This window comes from Podarcis tiliguerta (genome assembly GCF_965153285.1).
Source record: "Podarcis tiliguerta genome assembly, chromosome: 1".
Classification (NCBI taxonomy): Eukaryota; Metazoa; Chordata; class Lepidosauria; order Squamata; family Lacertidae; genus Podarcis; species Podarcis tiliguerta.
In genome coordinates this window covers 86,524,537-86,547,346 of record NC_139534.1, presented here as the reverse complement: position 1 = coordinate 86,547,346, position 22,810 = coordinate 86,524,537, and the positions used below count along the sequence as shown (strand labels likewise).

The window sequence follows — 22,810 nt, the reverse complement described above, 5'->3', positions numbered from 1 at the left end:
AACCTTCTTTCCCCCTAGAAAATGCAATGAAAGACTATTAAGCAACAAGCTTATAAGCAATAAGCAACAGGCTTATCAAGCAACTAGTGAAGACAGACACACTAGAAAGTCATTTCAGGTCTTTAGTTTATTTTTCTAGTTGTTTGTTATAATACAGCAGAAAAACCACACTTCAAGACCATTGTCTTCAATAGATCTGACTGCTTTTGGCTATCACAAATTGATAAGGCTGAAAATGAAACAGGTGAGAATGTGATGCATTAAATGCACAAGCTCTGTGATATGGAGCTTATTTAAGTGAATGTATTCATTGCATTATTATATACAGTATTGAGTAACTGAATTAATGTACTGATATTACACATCAATTCAAGTTGTTCCTAACATGTCAGCAGAGGCAGTTAAGCAGAGGTAGGTTTAAGACAGAACGTTTGCATTTTGTAAGCAGTTTGCCACACAACTAAATAGGTAAAACCTAGAGCAAGGTGTGCTTTTAAAAACCCTTCAATTTATACTGAATACTAAATTGAGGTTAAAGGTAGCAGCAAGGTACCAGGCTTTGCCAAGCTGTGCCCACTAGATGTAAAAACAAAAAACAACTTTTAGCAATACTTTCAAACTTGTCTTATGTGAAAAAATGTGGTGTGTGTGTGTGTTTTTTAATTAGGTTCTGAAAGGGTTTCCTGTACAAGGAAGAGAGGAACTATACAATTACATGTTAATGTTGCTATATTGCAAATAAGCAAGATCAGGCTTTATTAGGATTTATACCCTATCTTTCAATAAATTATCAGGGTGCTGGCTTACAGTAAATGTTCCTAGCATGGGTTGTGGAGGGAGGAGAGCTGAGGCTGAGAGAGCGGCTTGCAACAATCTCCTAGCATGATGTCACCCATTATTAATAATCCATCTTGCCGATGTGGTGGCATGCTGCGAGACACAGTGGCTTATATGACAACCCTCTAATGAAGTCCACTTTTAGCATCCCCATATTGCAGACTGCGTGAGAATTTTAACCAAGTGTGGGTCACGATCTTCATCTATCTGATGGGGGACTGAGTGACAACGACTTGGCAGCGGTCTTTATTGTTGAAACATGACTCAGATCCCGGTCTCAACTGCTTTATTACACAGTAAACACATTTTACGTAGATAGCGGCGATTGCAAAGGAGAAGAGCGCTAAGGGTGTTTTTTCGCCTGAACCACCTGACGCTAAGCGTATGGGAACATTGAGACTCTGTCAATTAACTGAACACTTTAAAGGGAAAGTTCACAGTTAATTGACTGCCTGAATATTATATCCCTAAAAGGCTTTAAAGCTAAGCTGGCCTCCGGACTCATTCTTCCCTCGTCTCTCTCCTTCCCTGTTGCTGGCCCCCGTTTTCCAACCCTGCCAGCAAACGGTATATAATAACCTCGTTTAATGAACTTGTTATGTCAACCACACGTTTTGGTGGGGACGAGGCAGCATACTGTTAAGAATAAAAAGCTTGCAACAGGTTGTTATAGCTAAGGAAAACCTAGCTGAGCTGTCCATTCCCTCGTTCACATACGCGCAAAATAATACCAGGCGCATTTGTGCTTGTTTACCCGCATTATGAAACGGGGCGTTTCCCTCCTCCTCCCGCAGTGTAAAACCGAAATCGAATTGAGGACTAGGGGAAGGATGCTCCTCCTAAGGTGTTTATCTCTATGAAGCTAAGTCGTGCGAGGCTTCCGCCGCTGCCCCAAACTAAGATGGCAGCGGAACCGCTGGAAGTTCTACTAAGGAGCTACGGAAAGACCATCACTCAGCGAATTTGAGCGCGTGGTCACATGACTCCAGTGTAGGGAAATCGCCTATTCCACCTGCTTCGGCAGATTCGACTGTCCCGTGTTTTCTCGCTGGGCTCAGGAAAAGGCAACTGTGGTAACTCAGCTTTAAACAGAGAGAGGGAACCTTGAGAGACGTCGGTCGCGACTGCAAAGAGAGTCATTATCGCTGCTCTCGCCAAGCGCGTCGAATCTGCTGCTTCGAAGGCGGAGCTTGGCTAGTGTAGCTAAAGAAAGATGGCGTCGGTCTGGGATGAAGCGGAGGTGAGGAGATGGGACGGACGGATGAGGGCGCGGGGGGCGAAAGGGGACTCCGTGGTCTCGGTACTGTTCGGCGGCAGATGTTGCCCCGGTCGGGCCGCCCTATGGTTTCCGCGGAAGGGTCCTGGGTGGGTGAGGAGGGCCCGGGCCCGAAGAGACGCGCTGCTTCTGGCCATGACTCTGTGTTTCTGCCTAGGATGGGATCGGCGAGGAGGTCCTCAAGATGTCCACGGAAGAGATCGTGCAGAGGACCCGCCTGCTGGACAGCGAAATCAAGGTGAGGTTGCGCTGGGCTGGCAAAGCCGGTGTCTCCAGGTTGCCATTGTCCCTTTTCAGGCTTTTCTGTTTAGTTCACGTAACCGATTCACACACCCGGCTCGCCCTTTCCCTTAAGGCCGTTCTCGTCACTAGTCCCACCTAGCATACCTGTTCTTTGGCCTGCCTTTCTAGGCAAAATGCCCAGTCACTTAAATGTGACTTAAGTCCCGGCTGCACTATACATTTAAAGCAGCATTATAGCGCTTTAAACAGACATGGCTTCCCCTGAAGAATCCTGGGAAGTGTAGTTAACAGTGCTGAGCATTGATAGGCCATCCCTATTTCCCTCACAGAGCTACAAATCAGAATGGTATTACAGTGGTACCTCTGGATACGAATGGGATCTGTTCTGGAGCCCTGTTCACATCCTGAATTAAACATAAGACGTGTCTGCGCGGGTCACGTTTCGCCGCTTCCATGTGACGTCATTTTGAGCACATGCGTGAGCGGTGAAACCCAGAAGTAACACGCTCCATTACTTCCGGGTCACCGTGGAGCGCAACCTTGAAGCTACTTCAACCCAAGGTATGATTGTACAGTAAATCTGTCTTTCCCGGGGAGCCCTGGGAATTGTAGCTCTGAGTTCCGTTTTCTTCTTCTATGGCCAAATTATTTTTGCTGCTTCTTTTTTTCTCGGCAGATTTGTTTCCTTTTATGTTTTGTTTAGTTGTTCCTCTCTAGACTTGCATGAACATACTTACGTTGATGCTTATTTTTTGAAGTAATGTCTTACTTGGAATTTACAGATCATGAAGAGTGAGGTGCTGAGAGTAACCCATGAGCTGCAAGCCATGAAAGATAAGATCAAAGAGAACAGTGAGAAGATAAAAGTAAACAAAACACTGCCATATCTTGTTTCCAATGTCATAGAGGTGAGTTTCTTATGCCAATAGTAAAATGGATGCTGCTAACAATGAATGTTTCTTATTTGTGCACATGAGACGATCCTTTGGTGCTTTAGAAGATGGCTTAATATGGTAGTGCTAAACTGGTTCTGCAAAGAGAACAGGGATGGAGTCTGTGGAGAAAGCACTATAACAACTTGGCCTGTTAAAATATGTATGTTTGTTTTAAAATGCATTATTTCTAATGTTGCCATTGCTGCAGAGTCCCTTTCATAGTTTTCACTAGCTCAGTTTGATTTCTTGATGCAACGTCTTGGCTAAAGTGCTAAATAAATTTATTAGGTAAACCCCACTGAAGACAATGGAACTTAACTTCCAAGTAAATATGAAGACAGTTGTCTCTCTCCCTGTGCTTTAATTTGCTAGTCTGAAAAATAGATAGTCATAAATGAATCAACTGCAAAGAGGACCTACATTTCTTGGCAAAGGCAGCAATCTGCAGTCTCCCTTTGCATTTCTAATGGGGACTACTTTTCATTTTAAAACTTAGGGGGAAATACTGAGACAACTTTTGGACACTGTTGTTGTTTAGTCGTTTAGTAGTGTCCGACTCTTCGTGACCCCGTGGACCAGAGCACGCCAGGCACTTCTGTTTAGTTATTAGCTTATGTTTCGCAGTGAACCACCCTGGGAGCTGTTTGGCTAAAGGGTGATATAAGTAAATGCTTAATAAATTAAATTGTGTCTTCCTATATTACACAATATTTCCTAGCTGTTGTGCAGTAGGCAAAACTACCTACTGACTTGTACCTACTGATTTCCCCTGCAAAGGAGTGATGGACCAAGATAATTCTGGAGGCCTCAAAGACTCTTTAATAGTTGCTGGATAACTTAGTGCTTCTTTCCATTGCTGTGTGTAATTGTCAGCCAGGATTATGATGTGATTAATTGTGGTATGCTTGCACTCCTGTTGGTCTCTTTCCACCTCTAGCTGCTAGATGTTGATCCCAATGACCAAGAGGAGGATGGAGCAAATATTGACCTTGATTCTCAAAGGAAGGGCAAGTGTGCTGTGATCAAGACCTCTACTCGTCAGGTGAGAACAGCTTGTTGAGAGTGCTGTCATTTATACACACAAATATGAAGCTACCTTATACCATTTTAACTGGAGGTGCAAGGGATTGAATCTGGGATTTTGTCCATGCAAAAAAGTATTATTGTTTTATTATTTATTAAATTTGTTAGTCACTTTATTTTGCTTAGAGCAACCCAAAGCAGCTTACAACCAACCAACCAAACGGATCCATTGAACCCATTGAAAATAGCTATTGAATTATGCCCCCCCCTCCACAAAACACTAAAGATCATGGTATAACGTCCCAAGAAAAGCTTACCTGGCATATCTTTTAAACCTGTTTTATTTCAGCAGGCATTTTTAAGCTAGGGCTTTTTTTAGGTTTTAAGAGTGTATTTTAGATTTATTTGTTGTGCTGAGCATTTGGAGAACTGATGGCACCTAAGTCAAATCCAAATGTTAATACTTTGTTGCATTTTCTTCAACAGACTTATTTCCTGCCTGTGATTGGGTTGGTTGATGCTGAAAAACTGAAGCCTGGAGATCTTGTGGTGAGTAGTTTCTGCTCTGCGCAACCATAAGCAGCCATAAATACATACCTGGTTTGTTTTTCATGATATACTGTTGAGGGTAAAGGTAAAGGGACCCCTGACCATTAGGTCTAGTCGTGGCCGACTCTGGGGTTGTGGCGCTCATCTCGCTTTATTGGCCGAGGGAGCCGGCGTACAGCTTCCGGGTCATGTGGCCAGCATGACTAAGCCGCTTCTGGCGAACCAGAGCAGTGCACGGAAACGCCATTTACCTTCCGCCAGAGCAGTACCTATTTATCTACTTGTACTTTGACGTGCTTTTGAACTGCTAGGTTGGCAGGAGCAGGGACCGAGCAATGGGAGCTCACCCCGTCATGGGGATTCGAACCGCCGACCTTCTGATTGGCAAGTCCTAGGCTCTGTGGTTTAACCCACAGCGCTGGGTAGTTTACCATAAATGAGGTATCCCTAATTGTCTTGAGAATTATTATGACATTTTAGTAAACTGCCACCCCAGGCAATATTTCTTAGCTGTTTGATTTAGTAGACTTCCCTTTTAATGCAGCTGAGGTATGTGTGAATGCTGTACAGCAGAGGTGGCTAACCCAGAAGTGGCCCTCCAAGAGTTTTTGTAGCTTATCAAGACCCCCACCTCCCCCCAAAAAGAGTATTCTGTTTAAAGAAATATTGGATACTTATGAACACTGAGATTCACTTCACAAAAGTACTGCTTGGTGTCTTATTACGGGGTTCTTGTTTACTCCTCTGATGCTGAATCTTGGTGCATACAAGAATTATTTTTCTTATGCCTCAGACTAGTGGTTATAACATGACTTATGATGACAAATATTCCTTTTATGAATGTCTGTGGCTGTTCACTTTTCGCAGTTTAGTAACTATTTTCTGCTTTAAAATAAAGACTAGTCTCTTGATTGATTTCAAAATGGAGTTCAAAATTAAACCAGTGCAACAGTGCTTGTTGGTTCATCTAATGCCCAGAAATCGTAGCTCTAATGTTTGATTGACAGATTATTGATGGATTTGCAACAATAACACAAGAGAATTTAAAAGGGGGGGAGGGGCAGAGAGCATGAACTGAGTATGAAGATGTTGGTTTTGGAGTAAAGAAGACTAATTCCTGAAATTATATCTGTAGGGAGTGAACAAGGACTCTTACCTGATTCTGGAGACCCTGCCCACAGAATATGACTCACGAGTCAAAGCTATGGAGGTGGACGAGCGGCCTACAGAGCAGTACAGTGATATTGGGGGACTGGATAAACAGATCCAAGAGGTGAGAACAGGAGGCTGTGGGCGGGGGTGGGGAGCAGTCTTTTAAGCTGTAAGCCTGCAAGCAGGGATTGTCTTGTTTTTAATATGCCTGCATCATTGGATACATTTTAGGTGCTTTATAAATGATAAATAATACCTGTCCTGGAGTGTGGATTAATGGGCAGCATGGTCCATAGTAGGGATTCATCATCTCTTTCTGTCTTGGCAGCTGGTAGAAGCTATTGTCTTGCCAATGAATCATAAAGAAAAATTTGAAAACCTGGGTATCCAGCCTCCTAAAGGGGTCCTCATGTATGGACCTCCAGGAACAGGAAAGACACTTTTAGCAAGAGCATGTGCTGCACAGACAAAGGTAAGATTTGATGTTGATTTCCCAAAGTTCAGGAACTCTCTTAGTATTGGGTAGGGGTTTGTATGGTGATTCCACAGCTGTGTAGTCCATGCCCCAAATCCAAATCCTTTCATACTGCATTTGATTTGATTATTTTATTTCAATATTAGTTTTTTAAGTTGTTTTACTTTATGGAAGTGTGTACTGTTAGGATTCAAAATACTGTATTTAGTACAAATTTTGTTTGCCTGGGATGCCACACTTGTGCAGAACCCGCAAGCCTGCATATACTTTTCTTTTCTGCTACCCACTCTCTAGGCTACATTCTTGAAGCTGGCTGGCCCACAGCTGGTGCAGATGTTCATTGGAGACGGAGCCAAATTAGTGCGAGATGCCTTTGCATTAGCCAAGGAGAAAGCACCTTCTATCATCTTTATTGATGAACTTGATGCCATTGGCACAAAAAGGTAAGATCTTGGGACTGTATATGATCTGGAAATCATGCCAGGCTCCTTTGTGAAGCTGAATAAGACTGTAATGTACAAGCATTGATACAGTGGCGTAGCGTGGGTTGTCAGCACCCGGGGCAAGGCAAGTAATTTGCGCCCCCTAACCCGTGGATTTGCGCCCCCTAACCCTAACCCCCAGATGTTGCGCCCGGTGCGGCCGGCCCCCCCTGCACCCCCCACGCTACACCACTGCATTGATAGGATCATTCCTGATTTCTGTAAGAATATATGTTAGATGAAAAGATGACTGAACTTTTGTAGTCCTAATTGAGATCCATGGTAGCTGTTGAAAAACCACCCTCCTTATAGGCTAGCTCCGTATACAGGCAACAGCAGATTTCCATGGGGTTTCAGTTCCTGACCCCTGTGTGCATCGGTGGAGTGTGCATAAGTCCATTTTGCCCCCATCAGGCCCCCTTTTCCAGCCACTTCTAGGTTCCTAGTCACACATCAATTGGTGGTTGCCTGTACATCAACTACAGCTGTTTTTGGACAGGAATAGTCTGGCCATAGTGATTCATACCTCAAGTCTTGAGGTTACCAATGTGCTCTGTATGGGGCTACCCTTGGGTCTGGTCTGGAAGCTCCAGCGGGGGCTAGACTGTTCATGGGGACAGACTTTCACCAGCACAGAAGTCTGGTGTTCAAAAGCTTGCATTGGCTGCCTGTACACTACTAGGTCAAGTTCAAGGTTCTTGTATCAACCTACAAGGGCCTTAGCAACTTGGATCCAGGAGACCTCCTAGTATCTGTCCCAATGTTAGTGCTTCCCCATGGCTCAGATGCACAACTTGTACCCACCAGGAGCCATGTGTTCCGCATTTTAGGCCCAATTTTGTGGAACTTCTTTCCATTTGAGGTCAGACAGGTCCCCTCCCTGTTGAACTTCCAGCACCTACTGACGATTGTTGTTACAGCAGGCATTTTAATTGAAGTCAGATGGAATTGTCCTAAATCATACCACTGTTTCCTATGTCAGCAGCATAGACCCAATCACCTATCTTGATTAGCCCATTGATGTTGGCCCATTAACACTGGCACAATAACTAATAGTATGTTTACATGACACATGCAAACTCCATGCTTCTGAAGGTTCAAATGATGGTTGTGCTACCAGACCGTAGGGGAGTCATTTTCTTCACTGACTATGATGACATTGCAGTAACAATTAGATTAGGCTTGTATGGTGAAAACATGAAAAGAAGGTTTCTGCAAGGGATATGCTGTGTAACAAAAGTTGACTTTCTACCATGATTTCTTCCAGATTTGACAGTGAAAAGGCTGGTGATCGGGAAGTACAGAGGACCATGTTGGAATTGCTGAACCAGCTTGATGGATTCCAGCCTAACACACAAGTCAAGGTAACTTTCCTTTGCTTGAGAGTACGAGGTGGGGGTGCTGCAAGCAGAGATTACAGAGGGGCTTTCGAAGCCATTTTGATGAGAAAGATGTTAATAGGTTCACCTGCATCTCAGAGCACTAAAATCACTGTTCCTGGGTTCTCTCTTATCCAGGTGATTGCTGCGACTAACCGTGTGGATATCCTGGACCCTGCTCTACTCCGCTCAGGGCGTCTGGATCGTAAGATTGAGTTTCCAATGCCCAATGAGGAGGCTAGAGCCAGGATTATGCAGATCCATTCACGCAAGATGAATGTCAGGTATTAAAAAGGAATGAAGCCAGCTTGTGGAAATGGCTGGGTTGCGGGCAATAGTACTCTTCATTTATTCTCCAGGCCTTGTCATAAGTAAACTACAGAGTGTTCTTGTCTTGGATTCAGTAGGAGCACAGGTTATGCTATTGGGCTTAAGAATCTTGACTTTCTCAGAGCTCAGTTCTGATCTTTATGGCTGTAAAAACATGTTAGCGCTGGGTGGTACTTGCTCTAATCTCAGAAATCTAAGAGATAGCCAAGCAATATTTCCAGTGATCAAGTGGGGCTTTAGTACCCCTCATTGCTTCTTTTCTTTCCCTGTGACTTGTTAAATCAGAATAATTAATTCAAATTTAAATATAGTAAGTGTGCTTAATTTTATACAGAGGGCAGGTTTTTTGCTTTTTGTGGTGCAGAAATTAATTTTTATCACCGAATATGCACAGCCCTAGCTTTGACGTTGAAGCATTCTCAGGAAATTTTTATGTGTCCTTTCCAGTTGAGCTCTTTTTTCCTTTTTAATTTTTAAAACATAATTTCTTTCTCTGCAGCCCTGATGTGAATTATGAAGAGCTGGCTCGTTGCACAGATGACTTCAATGGGGCACAGTGCAAGGCTGTGTGTGTGGAAGCGGTAAGTAGATCTACCCCACCCCCAATGTTGCTTCCTTTGAGAAACTGTCTTCAGCAGTTGATGTGCCTTCGACACAAAAGAGTGGCAATTTTCTGTGATGCATTATTAGGTTTTTTTTCTGAGCCATCCTTTTTCTCTTTGGATCAGGGGATGATTGCCTTACGGCATGGAGCTACAGAGCTTACCCATGAAGATTACATGGAAGGAATCTTGGAAGTCCAGGCCAAGAAGAAAGCCAATCTACAATATTATGCCTGATTCTTGCACCTGAAGCTAATTATTCAGGCTTTGGCTGAGAAACCAGGATCAAGAGTTGGATCTGGAACTTTCTTACTTTCTATTACCTGATGGGCTAAAATAAAGCATTTGCTTTGACTAAGGCAGCTGTTATGTTGCTACACCTTGAAGAAAAAGAATTACCTTCGTGGAATCGTGCCCTTATGCATGTATGAGGCATATGTCTTCCTTTTAACCCCTTAAAAACACCAAAATTTGCACAAAGAACCCATATTTGTCATTTGCTGTTTGTGTGATTGAATTCTTAATCTTTTAAAAAATTACTCCTTCACCACAGCATTCCAGTTCCTGCTGATGCATGCTTACACCTCCTACAGAGCATTGAAACTAAAGGCACAGGTATACTAAAATCCCCTAGAGGGTGCAAGGTTGCACCAATCAACCTGCTTATTCTCTGGAAGTAATTTTTATTTGAGGCAAAACTTGTCCCATACACACATTAGGCTTTGTGGGCAGGAACAAGATCAGCAGCTGGGATTACGAGGCCGGCTGCCAAATAAGTGACATTCCTGTCTCCCTGTATCGTCAGCTGCATGACAGGGTTTCTCCAGCAGCTGTGGTTGTGTAGAAGTGCAGAAAATTAATGTCAGTCTCTCTTAATGAGATCCAAAAGGCTGAGAATCTCCAGCTTCTCACTGGACCCAAGCCTTTTAATTTAATGCCTCTTGAAACTTACAACTTCCATTTAAAAATCACACTTTCCATGAATACATTGACTTTAGCACTGAGTTATTAATTACATGCCACTTAAAAATACAATGTAAACAGCCCTCCAAAAAAGGCTTCTGTGTAGTCTTTTGAGGAGACAGAAAAGGAGTACAATGAGGAAAGACCAGTTCCTCCCCTTCAGCACCATTGTTGATGTTCCTGAGTTAGGCCCAGCTCTCGTTGTTCACGTGCGTACTGAGTCCATTCAATAAAAAGTGCTTCCTTTTGTGTTAGAAGAGGATGCTACCAAGCGGGCTGTCTTTTCAAGTTTCTGTGCTCATTATCCAAAATGGTAAAGTTCTACACTCAGCCTGGAAGGATTTGAAGCAGCTTGCAAATCTCATTTGCCTATTACAGCAGTTGCTATGACAACATCATTTCTAGGATGGGAGCCCTGGTCCACTTTCTTGCCTCAACCAGAAACCTGTTGTTTTGTTCCTTGTGTTACTTCAAGCAGGTATATCACCTGTGACTAAATAACTTAATTGGGTTCAGCCACCCCTGCCATCCCCAAAAATGCTTTTCTGTATGCGTGTGAGTTATCTTGACACTAACGCAGGCCTGATGCCTTTGTGGAAGAATTCCTCAAGCACTGAAGTCTCATTTATTTGCTGCTTGCTCTAACTCCCTATGTGTTATCCCAGAAGTAACCTTTCATGAGCTACTGCTGTACATATTTGGCTCCCAGAACTGGCATAGGTTAGATACTGTGTGGTCCACAGGAAGAACTTGCTAATGTTCCTGTCTGAATGTCTATAAAGCCCCCACTTAAGCTGGTGTCAAAGGCTGAAGCAGTAGGCTGTGTTAAGCCTGTAACAGCATCAGGTCCCTGCTGCAGAAGAGAATCAGTAGGATAGCTCAGTTGGTTAGAGCATGGTGCTGATAACACCAAGGTTGCGGGTTCAATCCCTATATGGGACGGCTGCATATTCAGGTTGGACTAGATGATCCTCAGGGTCCCTTCCAATTCTATGAATACTGAGACTGGCTGGATTTCCCTTTGGTCTTTACTTCTGACTGGTCCTCAAAGATTCTTGGAAATGGAGTTCCCTGGAGTCACAAGAACGCCAAAGGGAATTCACAGTGGCTTCTGCTCCTAGCAGAAATCTGATTCAGCTTAAATGGTACACAGATCCTACAGCAACACACCCTATTTAACAGAAAAGTTCCCTTTAGGCAAGCCAGGAATAAAGAATTAACCTGATTTGGTTGGTTGTATCAGACAGGCAGGCTGAAGAATCAAAGGAAGGGAGGGGTCCCCCCCAAGTCTTTGACATAGCAGCTGAATTCCTTCATTTGTTTGCAGTGGGAACCTCCCTTCTTCATGAATTTCAGATGCCCCCACTATTGGCAGTAACCCACTGCCGGGCCTGGCCTGGCCTGTGCTTGCTAGAGTCCTTTGCTCCCTTCTCATCACACAGTACCATTTTCCTGTCTGGGTTTCTGTACGACAGTCCGGGGGCTATTGAGAGAGGGGGCCAATGTGCATAAGAATCCTGCCAGAAGCGTCAGTCCCAGGCCTCCCCAAGCACAGAACATGGACCAGCCATAGCCATGACTGATGTCCTCGGGTAACCCATAGACATAGCGAGGGTAACGAGACAGCTCAAAGTTTATCCCAGCCACACATGTGCAAAGGGAGATGATGCAGCAGGTACCTGAAAAAGAGGAGAAGAGATAAAGATAAAGCCAATGTTTCTCAGCTTCCTTGCAAAGGGCTGCCTCAAATCTGTAAAGCTCCCATTTTTTGTAACTTGAGGAATTTTGTTGTAGAAGGAAACAAGCTTCCACAGCCTATTATCCACAGCATCTGAATCTCAGATTCATGGGCCTTTTCCCTGCCCCTTCCTTTTCAGGCTACTGTCAGATCTGAACTATGCTTTCACATTTGTTTTGATCTTGCTCTTTGATCTCTACAGGGGAAAAAATCTGTTTTGAATACCTTCTTTCTCATCAGCTGCTTTTCTCTCTAAAGGTTATGCTGCTCTTTTCATGTTGTACTGTACAAGGAAACGGAAAACCAGCTCCTTTGGAAGAGCAGGATATAAAGTTATAAAATACATAAAAACCATTAGAGGGTTTCTGGCTTCACCTAAAACCAGTTAAATAAATAAAAATACAGTATTCTACTAGCACACCTATGAAGTAGCCAGTCACATAGCTACAAGCACAGCAGTGGGTATGCAGAAGGGTGAGGAACTTTTTTCACTCTGTGCGCCAGACCCTTATCAGTATTTGACAGATGGTCAGTGCCACCCATTGGTCAATCCCATGCTACCACATGAATGACAGGTGGGTTGTCCCACCCATCTGTCACAATCCCTCATGGGGGTTTCCCAGGGTAGAACTGGTCCAAGAACTGGGTAAGTACCATTATCTGACACATGTTTTCATCCCCCTCTTTTTTGTCATTTGAAAGTTTTATCACACGTTTTAAGTTCATTGAGACAGTCCAAACAATTATATCACCTGTTCCCTAGTTCTTGTCCTGTGAGCCCAGGTCCCGCCCCCCCCCCCCAGGCTTTAATTCATTACATATAGGGCACAATACCAAATGCATTTCTTCAGAAAATGGCTCTCAGCCTACGAAGAAAAAAGAACTCTCACCTCCCATAAGGAAGAGCAGTCCAGCTACATATTGCATGAGCTCATGCTGTTTACAGCAGCCCAGCATACCAATGATCCACCCAAAGAGAATGATGGAAACTGCCATACCAATAAAGCCAGCTGTCATTCTCCGCAGATCTGAGGGGGTGTTGGTGCAAGGAAGAAAGAAGATGGAGAAAGAGGGAGAGAAAAGAGAGTCTGTGAAGAGTAATTTGGAGACCGCAGAGGAAATCAGAGGTGGAGGCTCACATTTGCACCAGTGATCCATGAATATGAGTGCTTCCATCTTTTGAAATCTTATAAAGCATTTAAGAAGGCAAAGTCTCAGCACTTCCTAAAAATATCACGCCTTTCCGTAAGAAACCCCAAGTCAAGAAAATAATCACTTTGGAAAATGAGCTAGATTGTGCAAATTTGCCTTCTATATTTATTACAAGTGGTTTACACTGCGCTTTTATGGCTCTTTACAAGAAAGCACATAAAGAGGCAATCTCTTTGACTATCCATGCCATCAGGCTCCCATTCAGAAGTATGATGTGCTCCTGGGTTACACAGACTGCTGATGTGGTGCTGTTACAGGAGCAAGCTAGGTTGCTATTGACATGTGTCCTCAAAGAAGTCTAGAAAAGTGTCCATGAAAGTAGGCAATGAAGAGGAAAGGGTTAGATACCCATTAGCATATGGCTAGTGGGTTGGTGGAGCAGGAATGGCAGTGAAGAAAGGAAAGTAGTAATTAAAGTACAAGGTATGATACCACCAGAAAGGAAAGCTATATGGGGAACCAGATGTTGAGTGGCAGTATTTAGCGTTGTAAGGGGGTTCCAGTTTGGAGCAAAAATGTAGGAAAGCCCTGAACAAAGCTATACAGAACTAAGGTTGTCTCACTGGCTACCATGACTGTGTAGCTCAGAGGTCAGAATAACCTCCGAGCCAAACCACCACGCCAAGAATACCTTAACCGTGTTTTTGATTGCATAAACTGATGGGAAAGGAACGAGACCTTAATTTGGGGCATAGATGACCTTTGATCCCTTCTGGCTTTAGGAATATATGAGTAACAATCTCAAAGCAGTCCGTGCGTCCTTCAGCCAGGGGCAGGGCAAGCCACCCAGGGGGGCGGGGCACGCTGCATGGAGTCTCTCTGCCACCTCCCCCTCAGCTGTAGGGCAGCTGAGGGAGAGGCGGTGGGCAGACGCAAGTCCCACACTGCCATTTCAGGCAACGTGGAGCCTGCAGGCACCTAAGCCACTACGTCACTCCCACTCCCTGGCTTGGGCACGCTGCAGGCCCCTCAGTACGTGCTGGCCCCCGCAGTGTGGCGCCCAGTGTCAGCCATGTTTCATTACATTTGTTGACCGAACTAAAAAGTTTTTTTTAAAAAAGGCTACCTCATATTTTTGTCATTTTGTCACACACCCACCCACCCACCCAGTGATGGTACCCTTCCTCCGCCATTGCCTACATGACCATTTCAATTTTTTTAAGGATTGGCTGACTCAGATTCCGCCCCCCCCCCCCAAGCTATTTTCAGTTCCACAGTGGTAAACTTGCAATCCAATAGTAACATACGCAGCACCTCAGTTACATCAGCACCCAAAATATTGTTCCAGTGCAAAGCTGCTCAGTTCAACTTGCTCTCACTTAGACTGGAATGGAGAACCTTTGCCAGCCTGAGAAAACGCTGGGAGAACTTCACACCAGCATTGGTTGGGTCCAACTGAAACTAGATGGGGTGCAAGTGGGCAGGGTTAGAGTTGGTAGTGGGTAACACCGTTCGCAGTGGCGTAGCGTGGGGGGTGCAGGGGGGGCTGGCCGCACCGGGCGCAACATCTGGGGGGGCGCGCTCGCACTCGCAGCTCTCTGCCCCTACCTGGCTCACTCACTCTCTCTCACTGCAGTGCTGGCTGTGTGAATCCGATCCGAGCCGCCGGGTCGCCACCCACTGTGGAGGGGAGGGTGCCAGGCGTGCGTGCGGTGCGGTGCAGTGCGGTGCGGTGCGGAGAGAGAGCGAGGGACTATCTGGGGGAGGGACAGTGCAGCGGGGGGGGGGGGGCGCAAATTACTTGCCTTGCCCCGGGTGCTGACAACCCACGCTACGCCACTGACCGTTCGTTCTTCCATTCAGTTCTCTCTCTCTCTCTCTCTCTCTCTCTCTCTCTCTCTCACTCTCACTCTCTCTCTCTCACACACACACACACACACATTCTCTCAATGTAACCTTCCTGCCACCAGCTGCAATTTTGCATGAAAAAAGCATCCTATTTTAGGAGGCTTTTTCCAAGCCTAACTGCCAGTGTGGGAAGTGTTTTCAGCAGCTGTGACCCTCTACAAAACACTGCATTTAGACTTCAAAAAAGCCCTCCTATTGGAGCCAATAGCAGGTGAAATTCAAGGCTAAAATAAATGAACACAAGGCATGGTGGTCTTGGGTGGGCTCAGAAAGTATTTGTTTACTCCTGTGTATCAAAAAGACCATGTACATGGAAAGCTAATGTGTCAAGAAGAAGGCTCCTTGATATGCTAGCTTTCATGTGCATGATGCTTTCAACAGGAATATTCAAACGTGTTTTTTACCCCACCTGCATTCTGAAGCAGTACAGTTCCAGGAGGTACACATGATTCTCCTGAATTTTGATCAATTCTGGTAACAAAGATAGAAAAGAACTATGTTCAGCGAGTGCTTCGGATACTCACGGAGGGCATGCCACTCATCCTGGCGGATAGTGTTGGTAATATTAACAGGCAAGTTGCGTGGCAGGGAAGATGAAGTGTAGTGATACTTCACAGATGTGCAACGCTGTATGACTCCTGAAAGAGAAAAAATGAAAACAGAAACACTATATATCTGACGTTAGGCTTTATTGACGTTGCTTTCCCTTTACTGCCTCCTAAACTATATTAGGCTTGCTTTAGTTTGTACTCATAATGCTAAGCCATCATTCAATGCAGGGCCAGATTTAGGTTTGATGAGGCCCTAAGCTACTGAAGGTAATGGGGCCCTTTATATGTGATATTTTAGGGAGCAGGCTAGCAGGCAGGGGCCATTACTTACATCATAGGAGCCTACACAACACAAAACACTGTTGCTGTATGCGTTATTTTATTTGTTTTTTTATCTTACATTTTGGAAATGTACATCCAGTTGTTTTTTCCTTTAAATTTTTGGGGCCCCCCAAAGAGTGTGGGGCCCTAAGCTATAGCTTGTTTAGCTTATACGTAAATCCGGCACTGATTCAGTGTAAACCATGTCACTTAATTTCACCTCTGCCACAAATTCAGTACCGAGTATTAGGCAAACCACTGATTCTCAACAAAAGCCCAGCATCTGCAATAAGGGAGCTACAATACAGATCCTATTTATAGTGTTGTAAGGATTGCAAAAAGATAATATATGTAAAGCACTTTTAATATTCAGAATGATGATGTATTGTGCTTACTATTATTATTATTATTATTATTATAGATATTATTGTTATGTTTATTACTAATTATCACATTTCATTATTAAAGCACGGCATCAAATAATCAGCAGGACCTACAGTAATATACTCTTTTCTAGGTTGATGTTCTGGTTATAGTGGACAGGACAAGATTATTTCTACTATGGAAGAAACGCGGAGAAGCTTAAATGGGACCTGAAGTTTCTAAAAAAAAAAAAATAACAGGATGAAAACTGTGAAGAAAAAATTAGAATGAATATTGTGACTGTGGCCTTTTGAATCACTGTTCATAACCATTAAATAGAGGCAACCTCTCCACAATGTAATCCATGAGTCCGTCCTCTCCTATCACCCTTAAGTGGCCTTTCCAAATTAGTTTGTGCTATGGAGTATTATAGAGCCAAACCAAAGAGTTATCAATTCATGATTTTATCATTATGATAACAGTGAATTACGTCTTTCAGATAGACCCCCAACTCAAGTCAGTTTCTGGTGTCTTCTGTAGGCTCCCAAGGGATTCTGTTATCACTTGCTAGAGCTCTTTGGAGATTTGATTTAAATAACTGAACTTCTCTTTCCTGAATTTTCATTGTATTTATAATTAACTGCTTAGCCATAGGACAAGGCAAATATGTGCTTAAATGTCTTCTAGCGATTTTCACCTGCTTTAGGAGATTAGAGAGTATCAGTTTCTTACCCTATCTTTATTGAAACATCAAATCCAAGGTAGTCTCTGCAAACCTACTTTTTATATTGAGGGAAAAAATATTGCTTTGTGACAAGCAGTTCTCTCTCTCTCTCTCTCTCTCTCTCTATATATATATATATATACACACACACATATTTAAAAACTCACTTTTGGGAGCTTGAAGGAAATTGTGAAAAAGAATAAACACGGTTGCATTCTCCCCCCATAGTGGTTAAAAAGCATATATATCATAGTTCAAACAGGTAAAAATTAATCCTTGCCAGTTTTTCACAAGTAGGAACTGTCACAGAAAATTGATGCATTGCATTTAAACAGCAGAAGTTTAAAAGATGGTTGCATCCATGCTCACCATGAATAAACTAAAGCTTTTAAAGAAATATACTTCAGTATTGCACAGCAGAATAGGAGACATTTATCTCTAGCCGTAATGTAGTGGTAGATCACATGCCTTGCATACAGAAAATCCCGGGTTCAATCTCTGGCATCTCCAGTTAAAAAAAAGAGCTGGAATCAGGGAGGGAAAGCCTGGTGCCTGTGATCCTGGAGAACCACCACCAGCCAGAGTAGAAAACACCAGCCTAGCTAGACAAATAATATAAACTGGCCTATATGACCTCTTATATCTTCTCATATAGTAGGGCCTGTTCATTAAGAAGCAAAGATTCTCATGTCAGCTCAAGGGACCCAATCACAGAATACGCTTCCCACTGCATGATCCACTACTCCAGTCTTGTCTCCTTCATCCAAGCAGCCTCCAATGCAGGCAGATCATTCTTCCAGGTCTCTGCACCAAGTGCGAGTGGCTCTTTCATTTACTCCTGATGCAGAGATGCAACAAATTACCTGCCCTCAGAAGAGGCACATTCAGAAGAGTGACTCACACGCATACCTAGCAGGGCTACTCTGAAGAGAGATAATTCTCATTCTTACATGCCTTGGATGAGATCTAAGTTTCCTCTACTTGCCCCTGCAGCCCCACATGTGCTCAAAATCTAGAGGGATCTTCCAGAACAGATGGAGATCTGGAGGGGGTAAAAAGAGAAATTGGAAGTCCTGTTGCATAAGCGCATTTCTATTGCACAAGTGGTCAGAAATCATTAGATGTTGATGTTTAGAAGTAAGCCTTTTCAAATGTAAGAATGAAGTATGCCTACAAGTTTATTGATTGATTTATTTTCAAGTGTCTGAGCCATCAGAAGTTTGGAGCACACTGCTCTAGTGACTATAAGTACATGATGAGACACACACATGAGCTCATTACTTTGAATAAGTATTGTTTATAGAGGAACTGACATGGAAACGGAAGATAGGGAAAAGTTGAACTAAGAGACCAGAAGAAGTACAGTAATTTGCAGTGCAATACCATACATGCCTACTCAGAAGTATATCCCAATGCAGTCAATGGGGCTTGGTTGCAGGTAAGGGAATATAGGATTGCAACCTGAAAAAACAAGGCTGTTTTCTTTTATGTGCAAATATATCCATATAGCCATACACAGAAAAATATGAATTATGGCAAAAGATACAAGACTATGACCATGTATTGGGAATAGTTATTTTTGAAGGCATACTAGCCAGGAAGGATGCTGGCCCTCCAAGCCATAAGACAAAGGAACCCAGGAAGGCATTTAGGCCACAATCCAACACAAGGGCATGCGTAATCCCACTGAGTTTAATGGGTTTACCCAAAACTAGCTCTGTCTTGGATTGTAGCCCCATCGTCTGACATGAATTAACTTTTCATAAAAGAGAGAACATGCTGAAAACAGTGTTAGAGAACAAGCCACAGAGTTTGTTTTCAATCCTTCTGGAAATAACAGTGGGAGCAGAAGGCCTTTGGCCAAAGTGGAGGAGGGAGAATCAAAGAGATGTAAAACAGCATGATCCACGACAATACTAATTACTATAATGAAGTAAATGAACTGCTTTCAATATGGAAACATAAAAATGCAGACGATGGATTCTAGTGAATTAAATGCAGGAAAGCAGCTGGCGATGTTACAATGGGTTCTGTAAAGAGAACCTACATCTATATCTTAGACATGATACAAGATCAGAAACACCAGGTTAGCAAAATAATAATTATTTTATATAGCACCATTCATGGACATCAGGCTTCACAAAGAAGAGTTTTGACAGGTACTCAACCCAATGACATTCACAACCTAAAAAACATGCTGTGAAGCCTTAACAGAAGGGGCAAAACAGAGGTTAGGATAGGGCATGCTAATATTTTAATTACATGTTACACAATAGTCTATGAGTTGTTCCAAAGGCTTTCTGGAAATGACGAGTTTTGAGGAGAGACCTGAAGGAAGTAAAGGTGTTTTCAGGGGCAGTTCTAGGTGTAAGGGGCAGCACGGGAGGAGATAGTTTATTGGTGTATATGTTCAAAGACTTTTAGAGCTAGAACTCTACCTCAAACCATCATCTTGCCATCTCTATACGTATCCTTAAATAATCACTGAGAAAGAGATTTCTCAAAATACAGGGTATAAAATACATAAATACTTTTAAAACACCCCAGATGTTTCTCCAACAGGCTTTAATTGTATAACACTTAATTTCATTGTTACCAGTTTTAATGCACAACATCTTTTACCCTTGCTGCTGTTTTTTTTAATCTGTAAGTATTGGTTGTAGAATATGTTTTTTGTCATTTTTTTCTAAATTCATTGCTAATTGAACTTTTCACTGATTATGCTGTATGTCATTCTTTTAGCAGACGACTGAAATATATTTTTATTGAGTGATTTAACTATTTCCTATTGTGAGGTGGAAATGCCACAATCTCTGCTATTAGCAATTTATTCAACTGCCTGGAAGACTATACTTGAAATGTAAGGAAATGGGCTGAAGCATCTTGTGCTGCCAGCATCGGAATATTATATAGCTCATGTTTATTGGAAGCATGAGCTTCCATCCTGTTGCAATTTCCACAACTGTTACAGGTAACGGAAATCCTATGGAAAAGGTGTGAGATTCAACCACTCTATTTCCGATGCAGCACAATGAAGACAACCATTGCCAAATTTTAGAAGGGTAAAGCAAGAGCTGCTTTCTATGTGCAGTTCCTGGGCATATGTCAGGAATGCCAGGTACATTTCTTAGCCTCTCATGGTGGAAAGTGGAACAACACAGAGCAGCCACAAAAAGATTTTGCCTGACAATCAAGAGATATACCTGACAGTGACCTGCAGCTGGATATGGTGGAGCCATGTGGCAGTAATGGCGCCCAGCATTCAGGTTTGTCACTCATATATAGACAATGCCACTTACAAGGCAACAGCCCTGGTTTCTGACACCACACTGCACGACTCCGGAATTGTGCATAGTGTCCCTGGAAAATGAAGGCATGTTTTCTTTTAGGACAATCCCATTTCCAAAGCAAGCTCTTCCTTGTGCATAAGGCACATCCCACCCTGGCCAAACAAATTGCTCCTCTCACCCAGGTGGGTACAGCACCCCCTGCCCATTTTTTTTTTTTTAACTGTGTGCACTGCATTTTGTTTGGCAGACCTGACCACCTTTCAGCAGGTGGAAGAATGCATTCCCAGGGAGAAATGAATGGTGATGGGCAGCTGATCACAGCTGTGAACAAGCATCACTTCCCCCAATGGTTGCAACCACAGAAACCTTGGCAGGCTGTACCCATGCCCAGCTGGTTCACCTGAGGTCTTCCAGAGGAACATATGCAGGAGGTATCTTGCCCGGGTTATTCTCATGCATAAAGAGGGCATTGTGAGTGTTTGGGAAAGGACCCTAAGCCCTAGAGATCTAGGCCGGCAGAGAATCCAGTGGGAGACATGGAAATAACCACCATTTTAGGCAGCCTTGACTTGAGAAAATGCAATTGCCCCCCCCCTTCCCCCTTCCAGCTCCTGTTGAGCCCTCTTGCCACCATGGGAGGAGGAGAAGAAAGCCTGCAAGGCTCTGGGACACCTGGCGCTTGGCTAGAAATCTGTGAGGAGAGCGGGTGAGGAGGCTGCCCTGAGGCGGGGACTCGGCCCCACAGCCCCAAGGAGCTCAGCAGAGGAGAAGGTCCCTGGAGGCGTCTCCCTCCCTGGTCTGGGCGGGGAAAGCAGCTCTGCAGACTCAGCACCCTGGACAGCAGCAGCAGCACCCACCCCACCGACGCCCCTCAAAATGTTCCCTCGACGGGAGCGAGCTCTCTCTCTCTCCCCCTCTCGCGTGCGCGCGCCCTCGACCCCCGCCAGCGCAGCCCCCCCCCCTCGACCTGTGGGGCGCGGCCGCCGCCCCTTCCCCGCGCACCTTTCTGGATGAGCTCCTCGCTGTCGGGCTCGAAGCCCGCGCGGTGGCAGCGCCGCCAGAGGCCGGAGACGGTGGAGTTGAAGCGGCGGCCGCAGTGCGATTCCAGCGCCAAAGCGGCGGCGACGGCGGCGGCCCCGGGGAGCAGCAGCGGCTGCGCTGCCGAGGGCGGCGGCGGCGGGGTTTGCCCGGGGAGCAGGGCCCTGGGCGGGCGGGCTCGGAGCGGCAGGTGCGGGCTGGGCGCCGACATGGAGCCGGGCGGGTCGCTGTTGTTGTTGCTGTTGCTGTGGGCGTTGCGCTTGTGGCCGTAGCCGCGGCAGCGCTCGCGGTGTCGCCGCGCGTCCGTCTCGTACCAGGAGTCGGTGCCGATGGCCACGGCCAGCAGCGCCAGGGCGGCGGCGGCCAGCAGCAGCCCGGAGCAACTCAGCGCCTGAGCCGCGGCCGCCATCTTCGCCGCCGCCGCCGCCGCCTCCTCGCAGTCGCGCCGCCCGCCACTGCTCCCCCTGCAGCCCGGCCGGGGGGCCGCAGCGCCAGCCAGCCTCGCTCGCTCGCTCCTCGCCTCCCGCGCCTTGCAGGAGGCCCTCGTGGCTGGCCAGGCCCGGCCGCCCCTCGAGCAGCGAGCGGGTCCAGCACGGGGAACCCGAGGGGAGGCGGCAGAGGGAGAAGCCTCGGGAGACTGCTGAGGGCAGCGGCAGCGCGTTCCTGGTTTGGGCTCTTCAAGAATTATTTCTGTTTATTTTGTTTGCAGTCTCAGGGCTCGGCTCTCCGGGTTCATTTTCAAGCCGTCCTAGCCAATGCTTCCGTGCACGTTTATTTCTCGCGGGTCAAGCCCACGTTTTCCTTCAGGGAGGCCTACCTGTTTCTTTTCCTCCTGGCTGAAACGCCACAACCACCCTGTCAGGTAGGTTAGGCGGAGAGACAGTGACTGGCCCAGTAAGATTCGTGGCCCAGCAAGGGCTTGAATCATGGTCCCAATCCAACACTCTGGCCATTACACCACACTGGCACAAAGTGCATCTCTCCACCGCACCACCTGCCCTGGTAAGAGTTTCAAAGCAGTTGCTGAGGAATTAAAACACTTTCTATGCTGGGCATGTTTGCTGCTGTACTCCCCAGAGCAATCATGTGAAAGGAGAAAGATGGATACACATTCCTAATGGAGACACATGCCAGGAAACTGATGATCTGTGGCTCCTTGGCATTTCTGTTGTTTCAAGAGCAGGGAAAGGAACCTGTGGCCCTCCAGATGTTCCTTGATTACAATATCAATAATCCTTGATGCAAGTTGAAGTTGATGGGAATTGGAGACCTCCAAATATGGAAGGCTACGGGTTTCCTGGCCCTTGTTCTAGAGCAGGCATAGGCAAACTCAGCTCTCCAGATGTTTTGGGACTACAACTCCCATCATCTCTAGCTAACAGGACCAGTGGTCAGGGATGATGGGAGTTGTAGTCCCAAAACATCTGGAGGGCCAAGTTTGCCTATGCCTGTTCTAGAGCCACTCAGCTTTGGGCAAAT

At 45.1% G+C, this 22,810-nt stretch overlaps 2 protein-coding genes across 3 annotated transcripts; one reads left to right on the top strand and one right to left on the bottom strand.

The window, feature by feature from the left end:
- The first annotated feature begins 1,852 nt into the window (after window positions 1-1,852).
- PSMC3 (proteasome 26S subunit, ATPase 3) lies at window positions 1,853-9,766 on the top strand. Its single transcript, XM_083457631.1, has 12 exons — window positions 1,853-2,077; window positions 2,271-2,351; window positions 3,139-3,264; window positions 4,229-4,333; window positions 4,801-4,863; window positions 5,999-6,136; window positions 6,344-6,487; window positions 6,785-6,933; window positions 8,240-8,336; window positions 8,490-8,635; window positions 9,181-9,262; window positions 9,410-9,766. The coding sequence occupies exons 1-12, from the start codon at window positions 2,051-2,053 to the stop codon at window positions 9,518-9,520; spliced, it is 1,269 nt and encodes a 422-aa protein (XP_083313757.1). The 5' UTR covers window positions 1,853-2,050; the 3' UTR covers window positions 9,521-9,766.
- Window positions 9,767-10,155: 389 nt separating this feature from the next.
- Window positions 10,156-21,761, bottom strand: LOC310685526 (transmembrane protein 178B-like). Of its 2 annotated transcripts, XM_083457944.1 has the most exons (4): window positions 21,296-21,753; window positions 15,569-15,682; window positions 12,875-13,012; window positions 10,156-11,925 (listed from the first exon to the last, which is right to left on the bottom strand). In XM_083457944.1, the coding sequence occupies exons 1-4, from the start codon at window positions 21,738-21,740 to the stop codon at window positions 11,681-11,683; spliced, it is 942 nt and encodes a 313-aa protein (XP_083314070.1). In that variant the 5' UTR covers window positions 21,741-21,753; the 3' UTR covers window positions 10,156-11,680. The 2 variants fall into 2 exon arrangements, with proteins under 2 accessions (XP_083314070.1, XP_083314071.1); XM_083457945.1 differs by lacking the exon at window positions 12,875-13,012 and having other exon boundaries at window positions 21,296-21,761.
- Window positions 21,762-22,810: the final 1,049 nt, after the last annotated feature.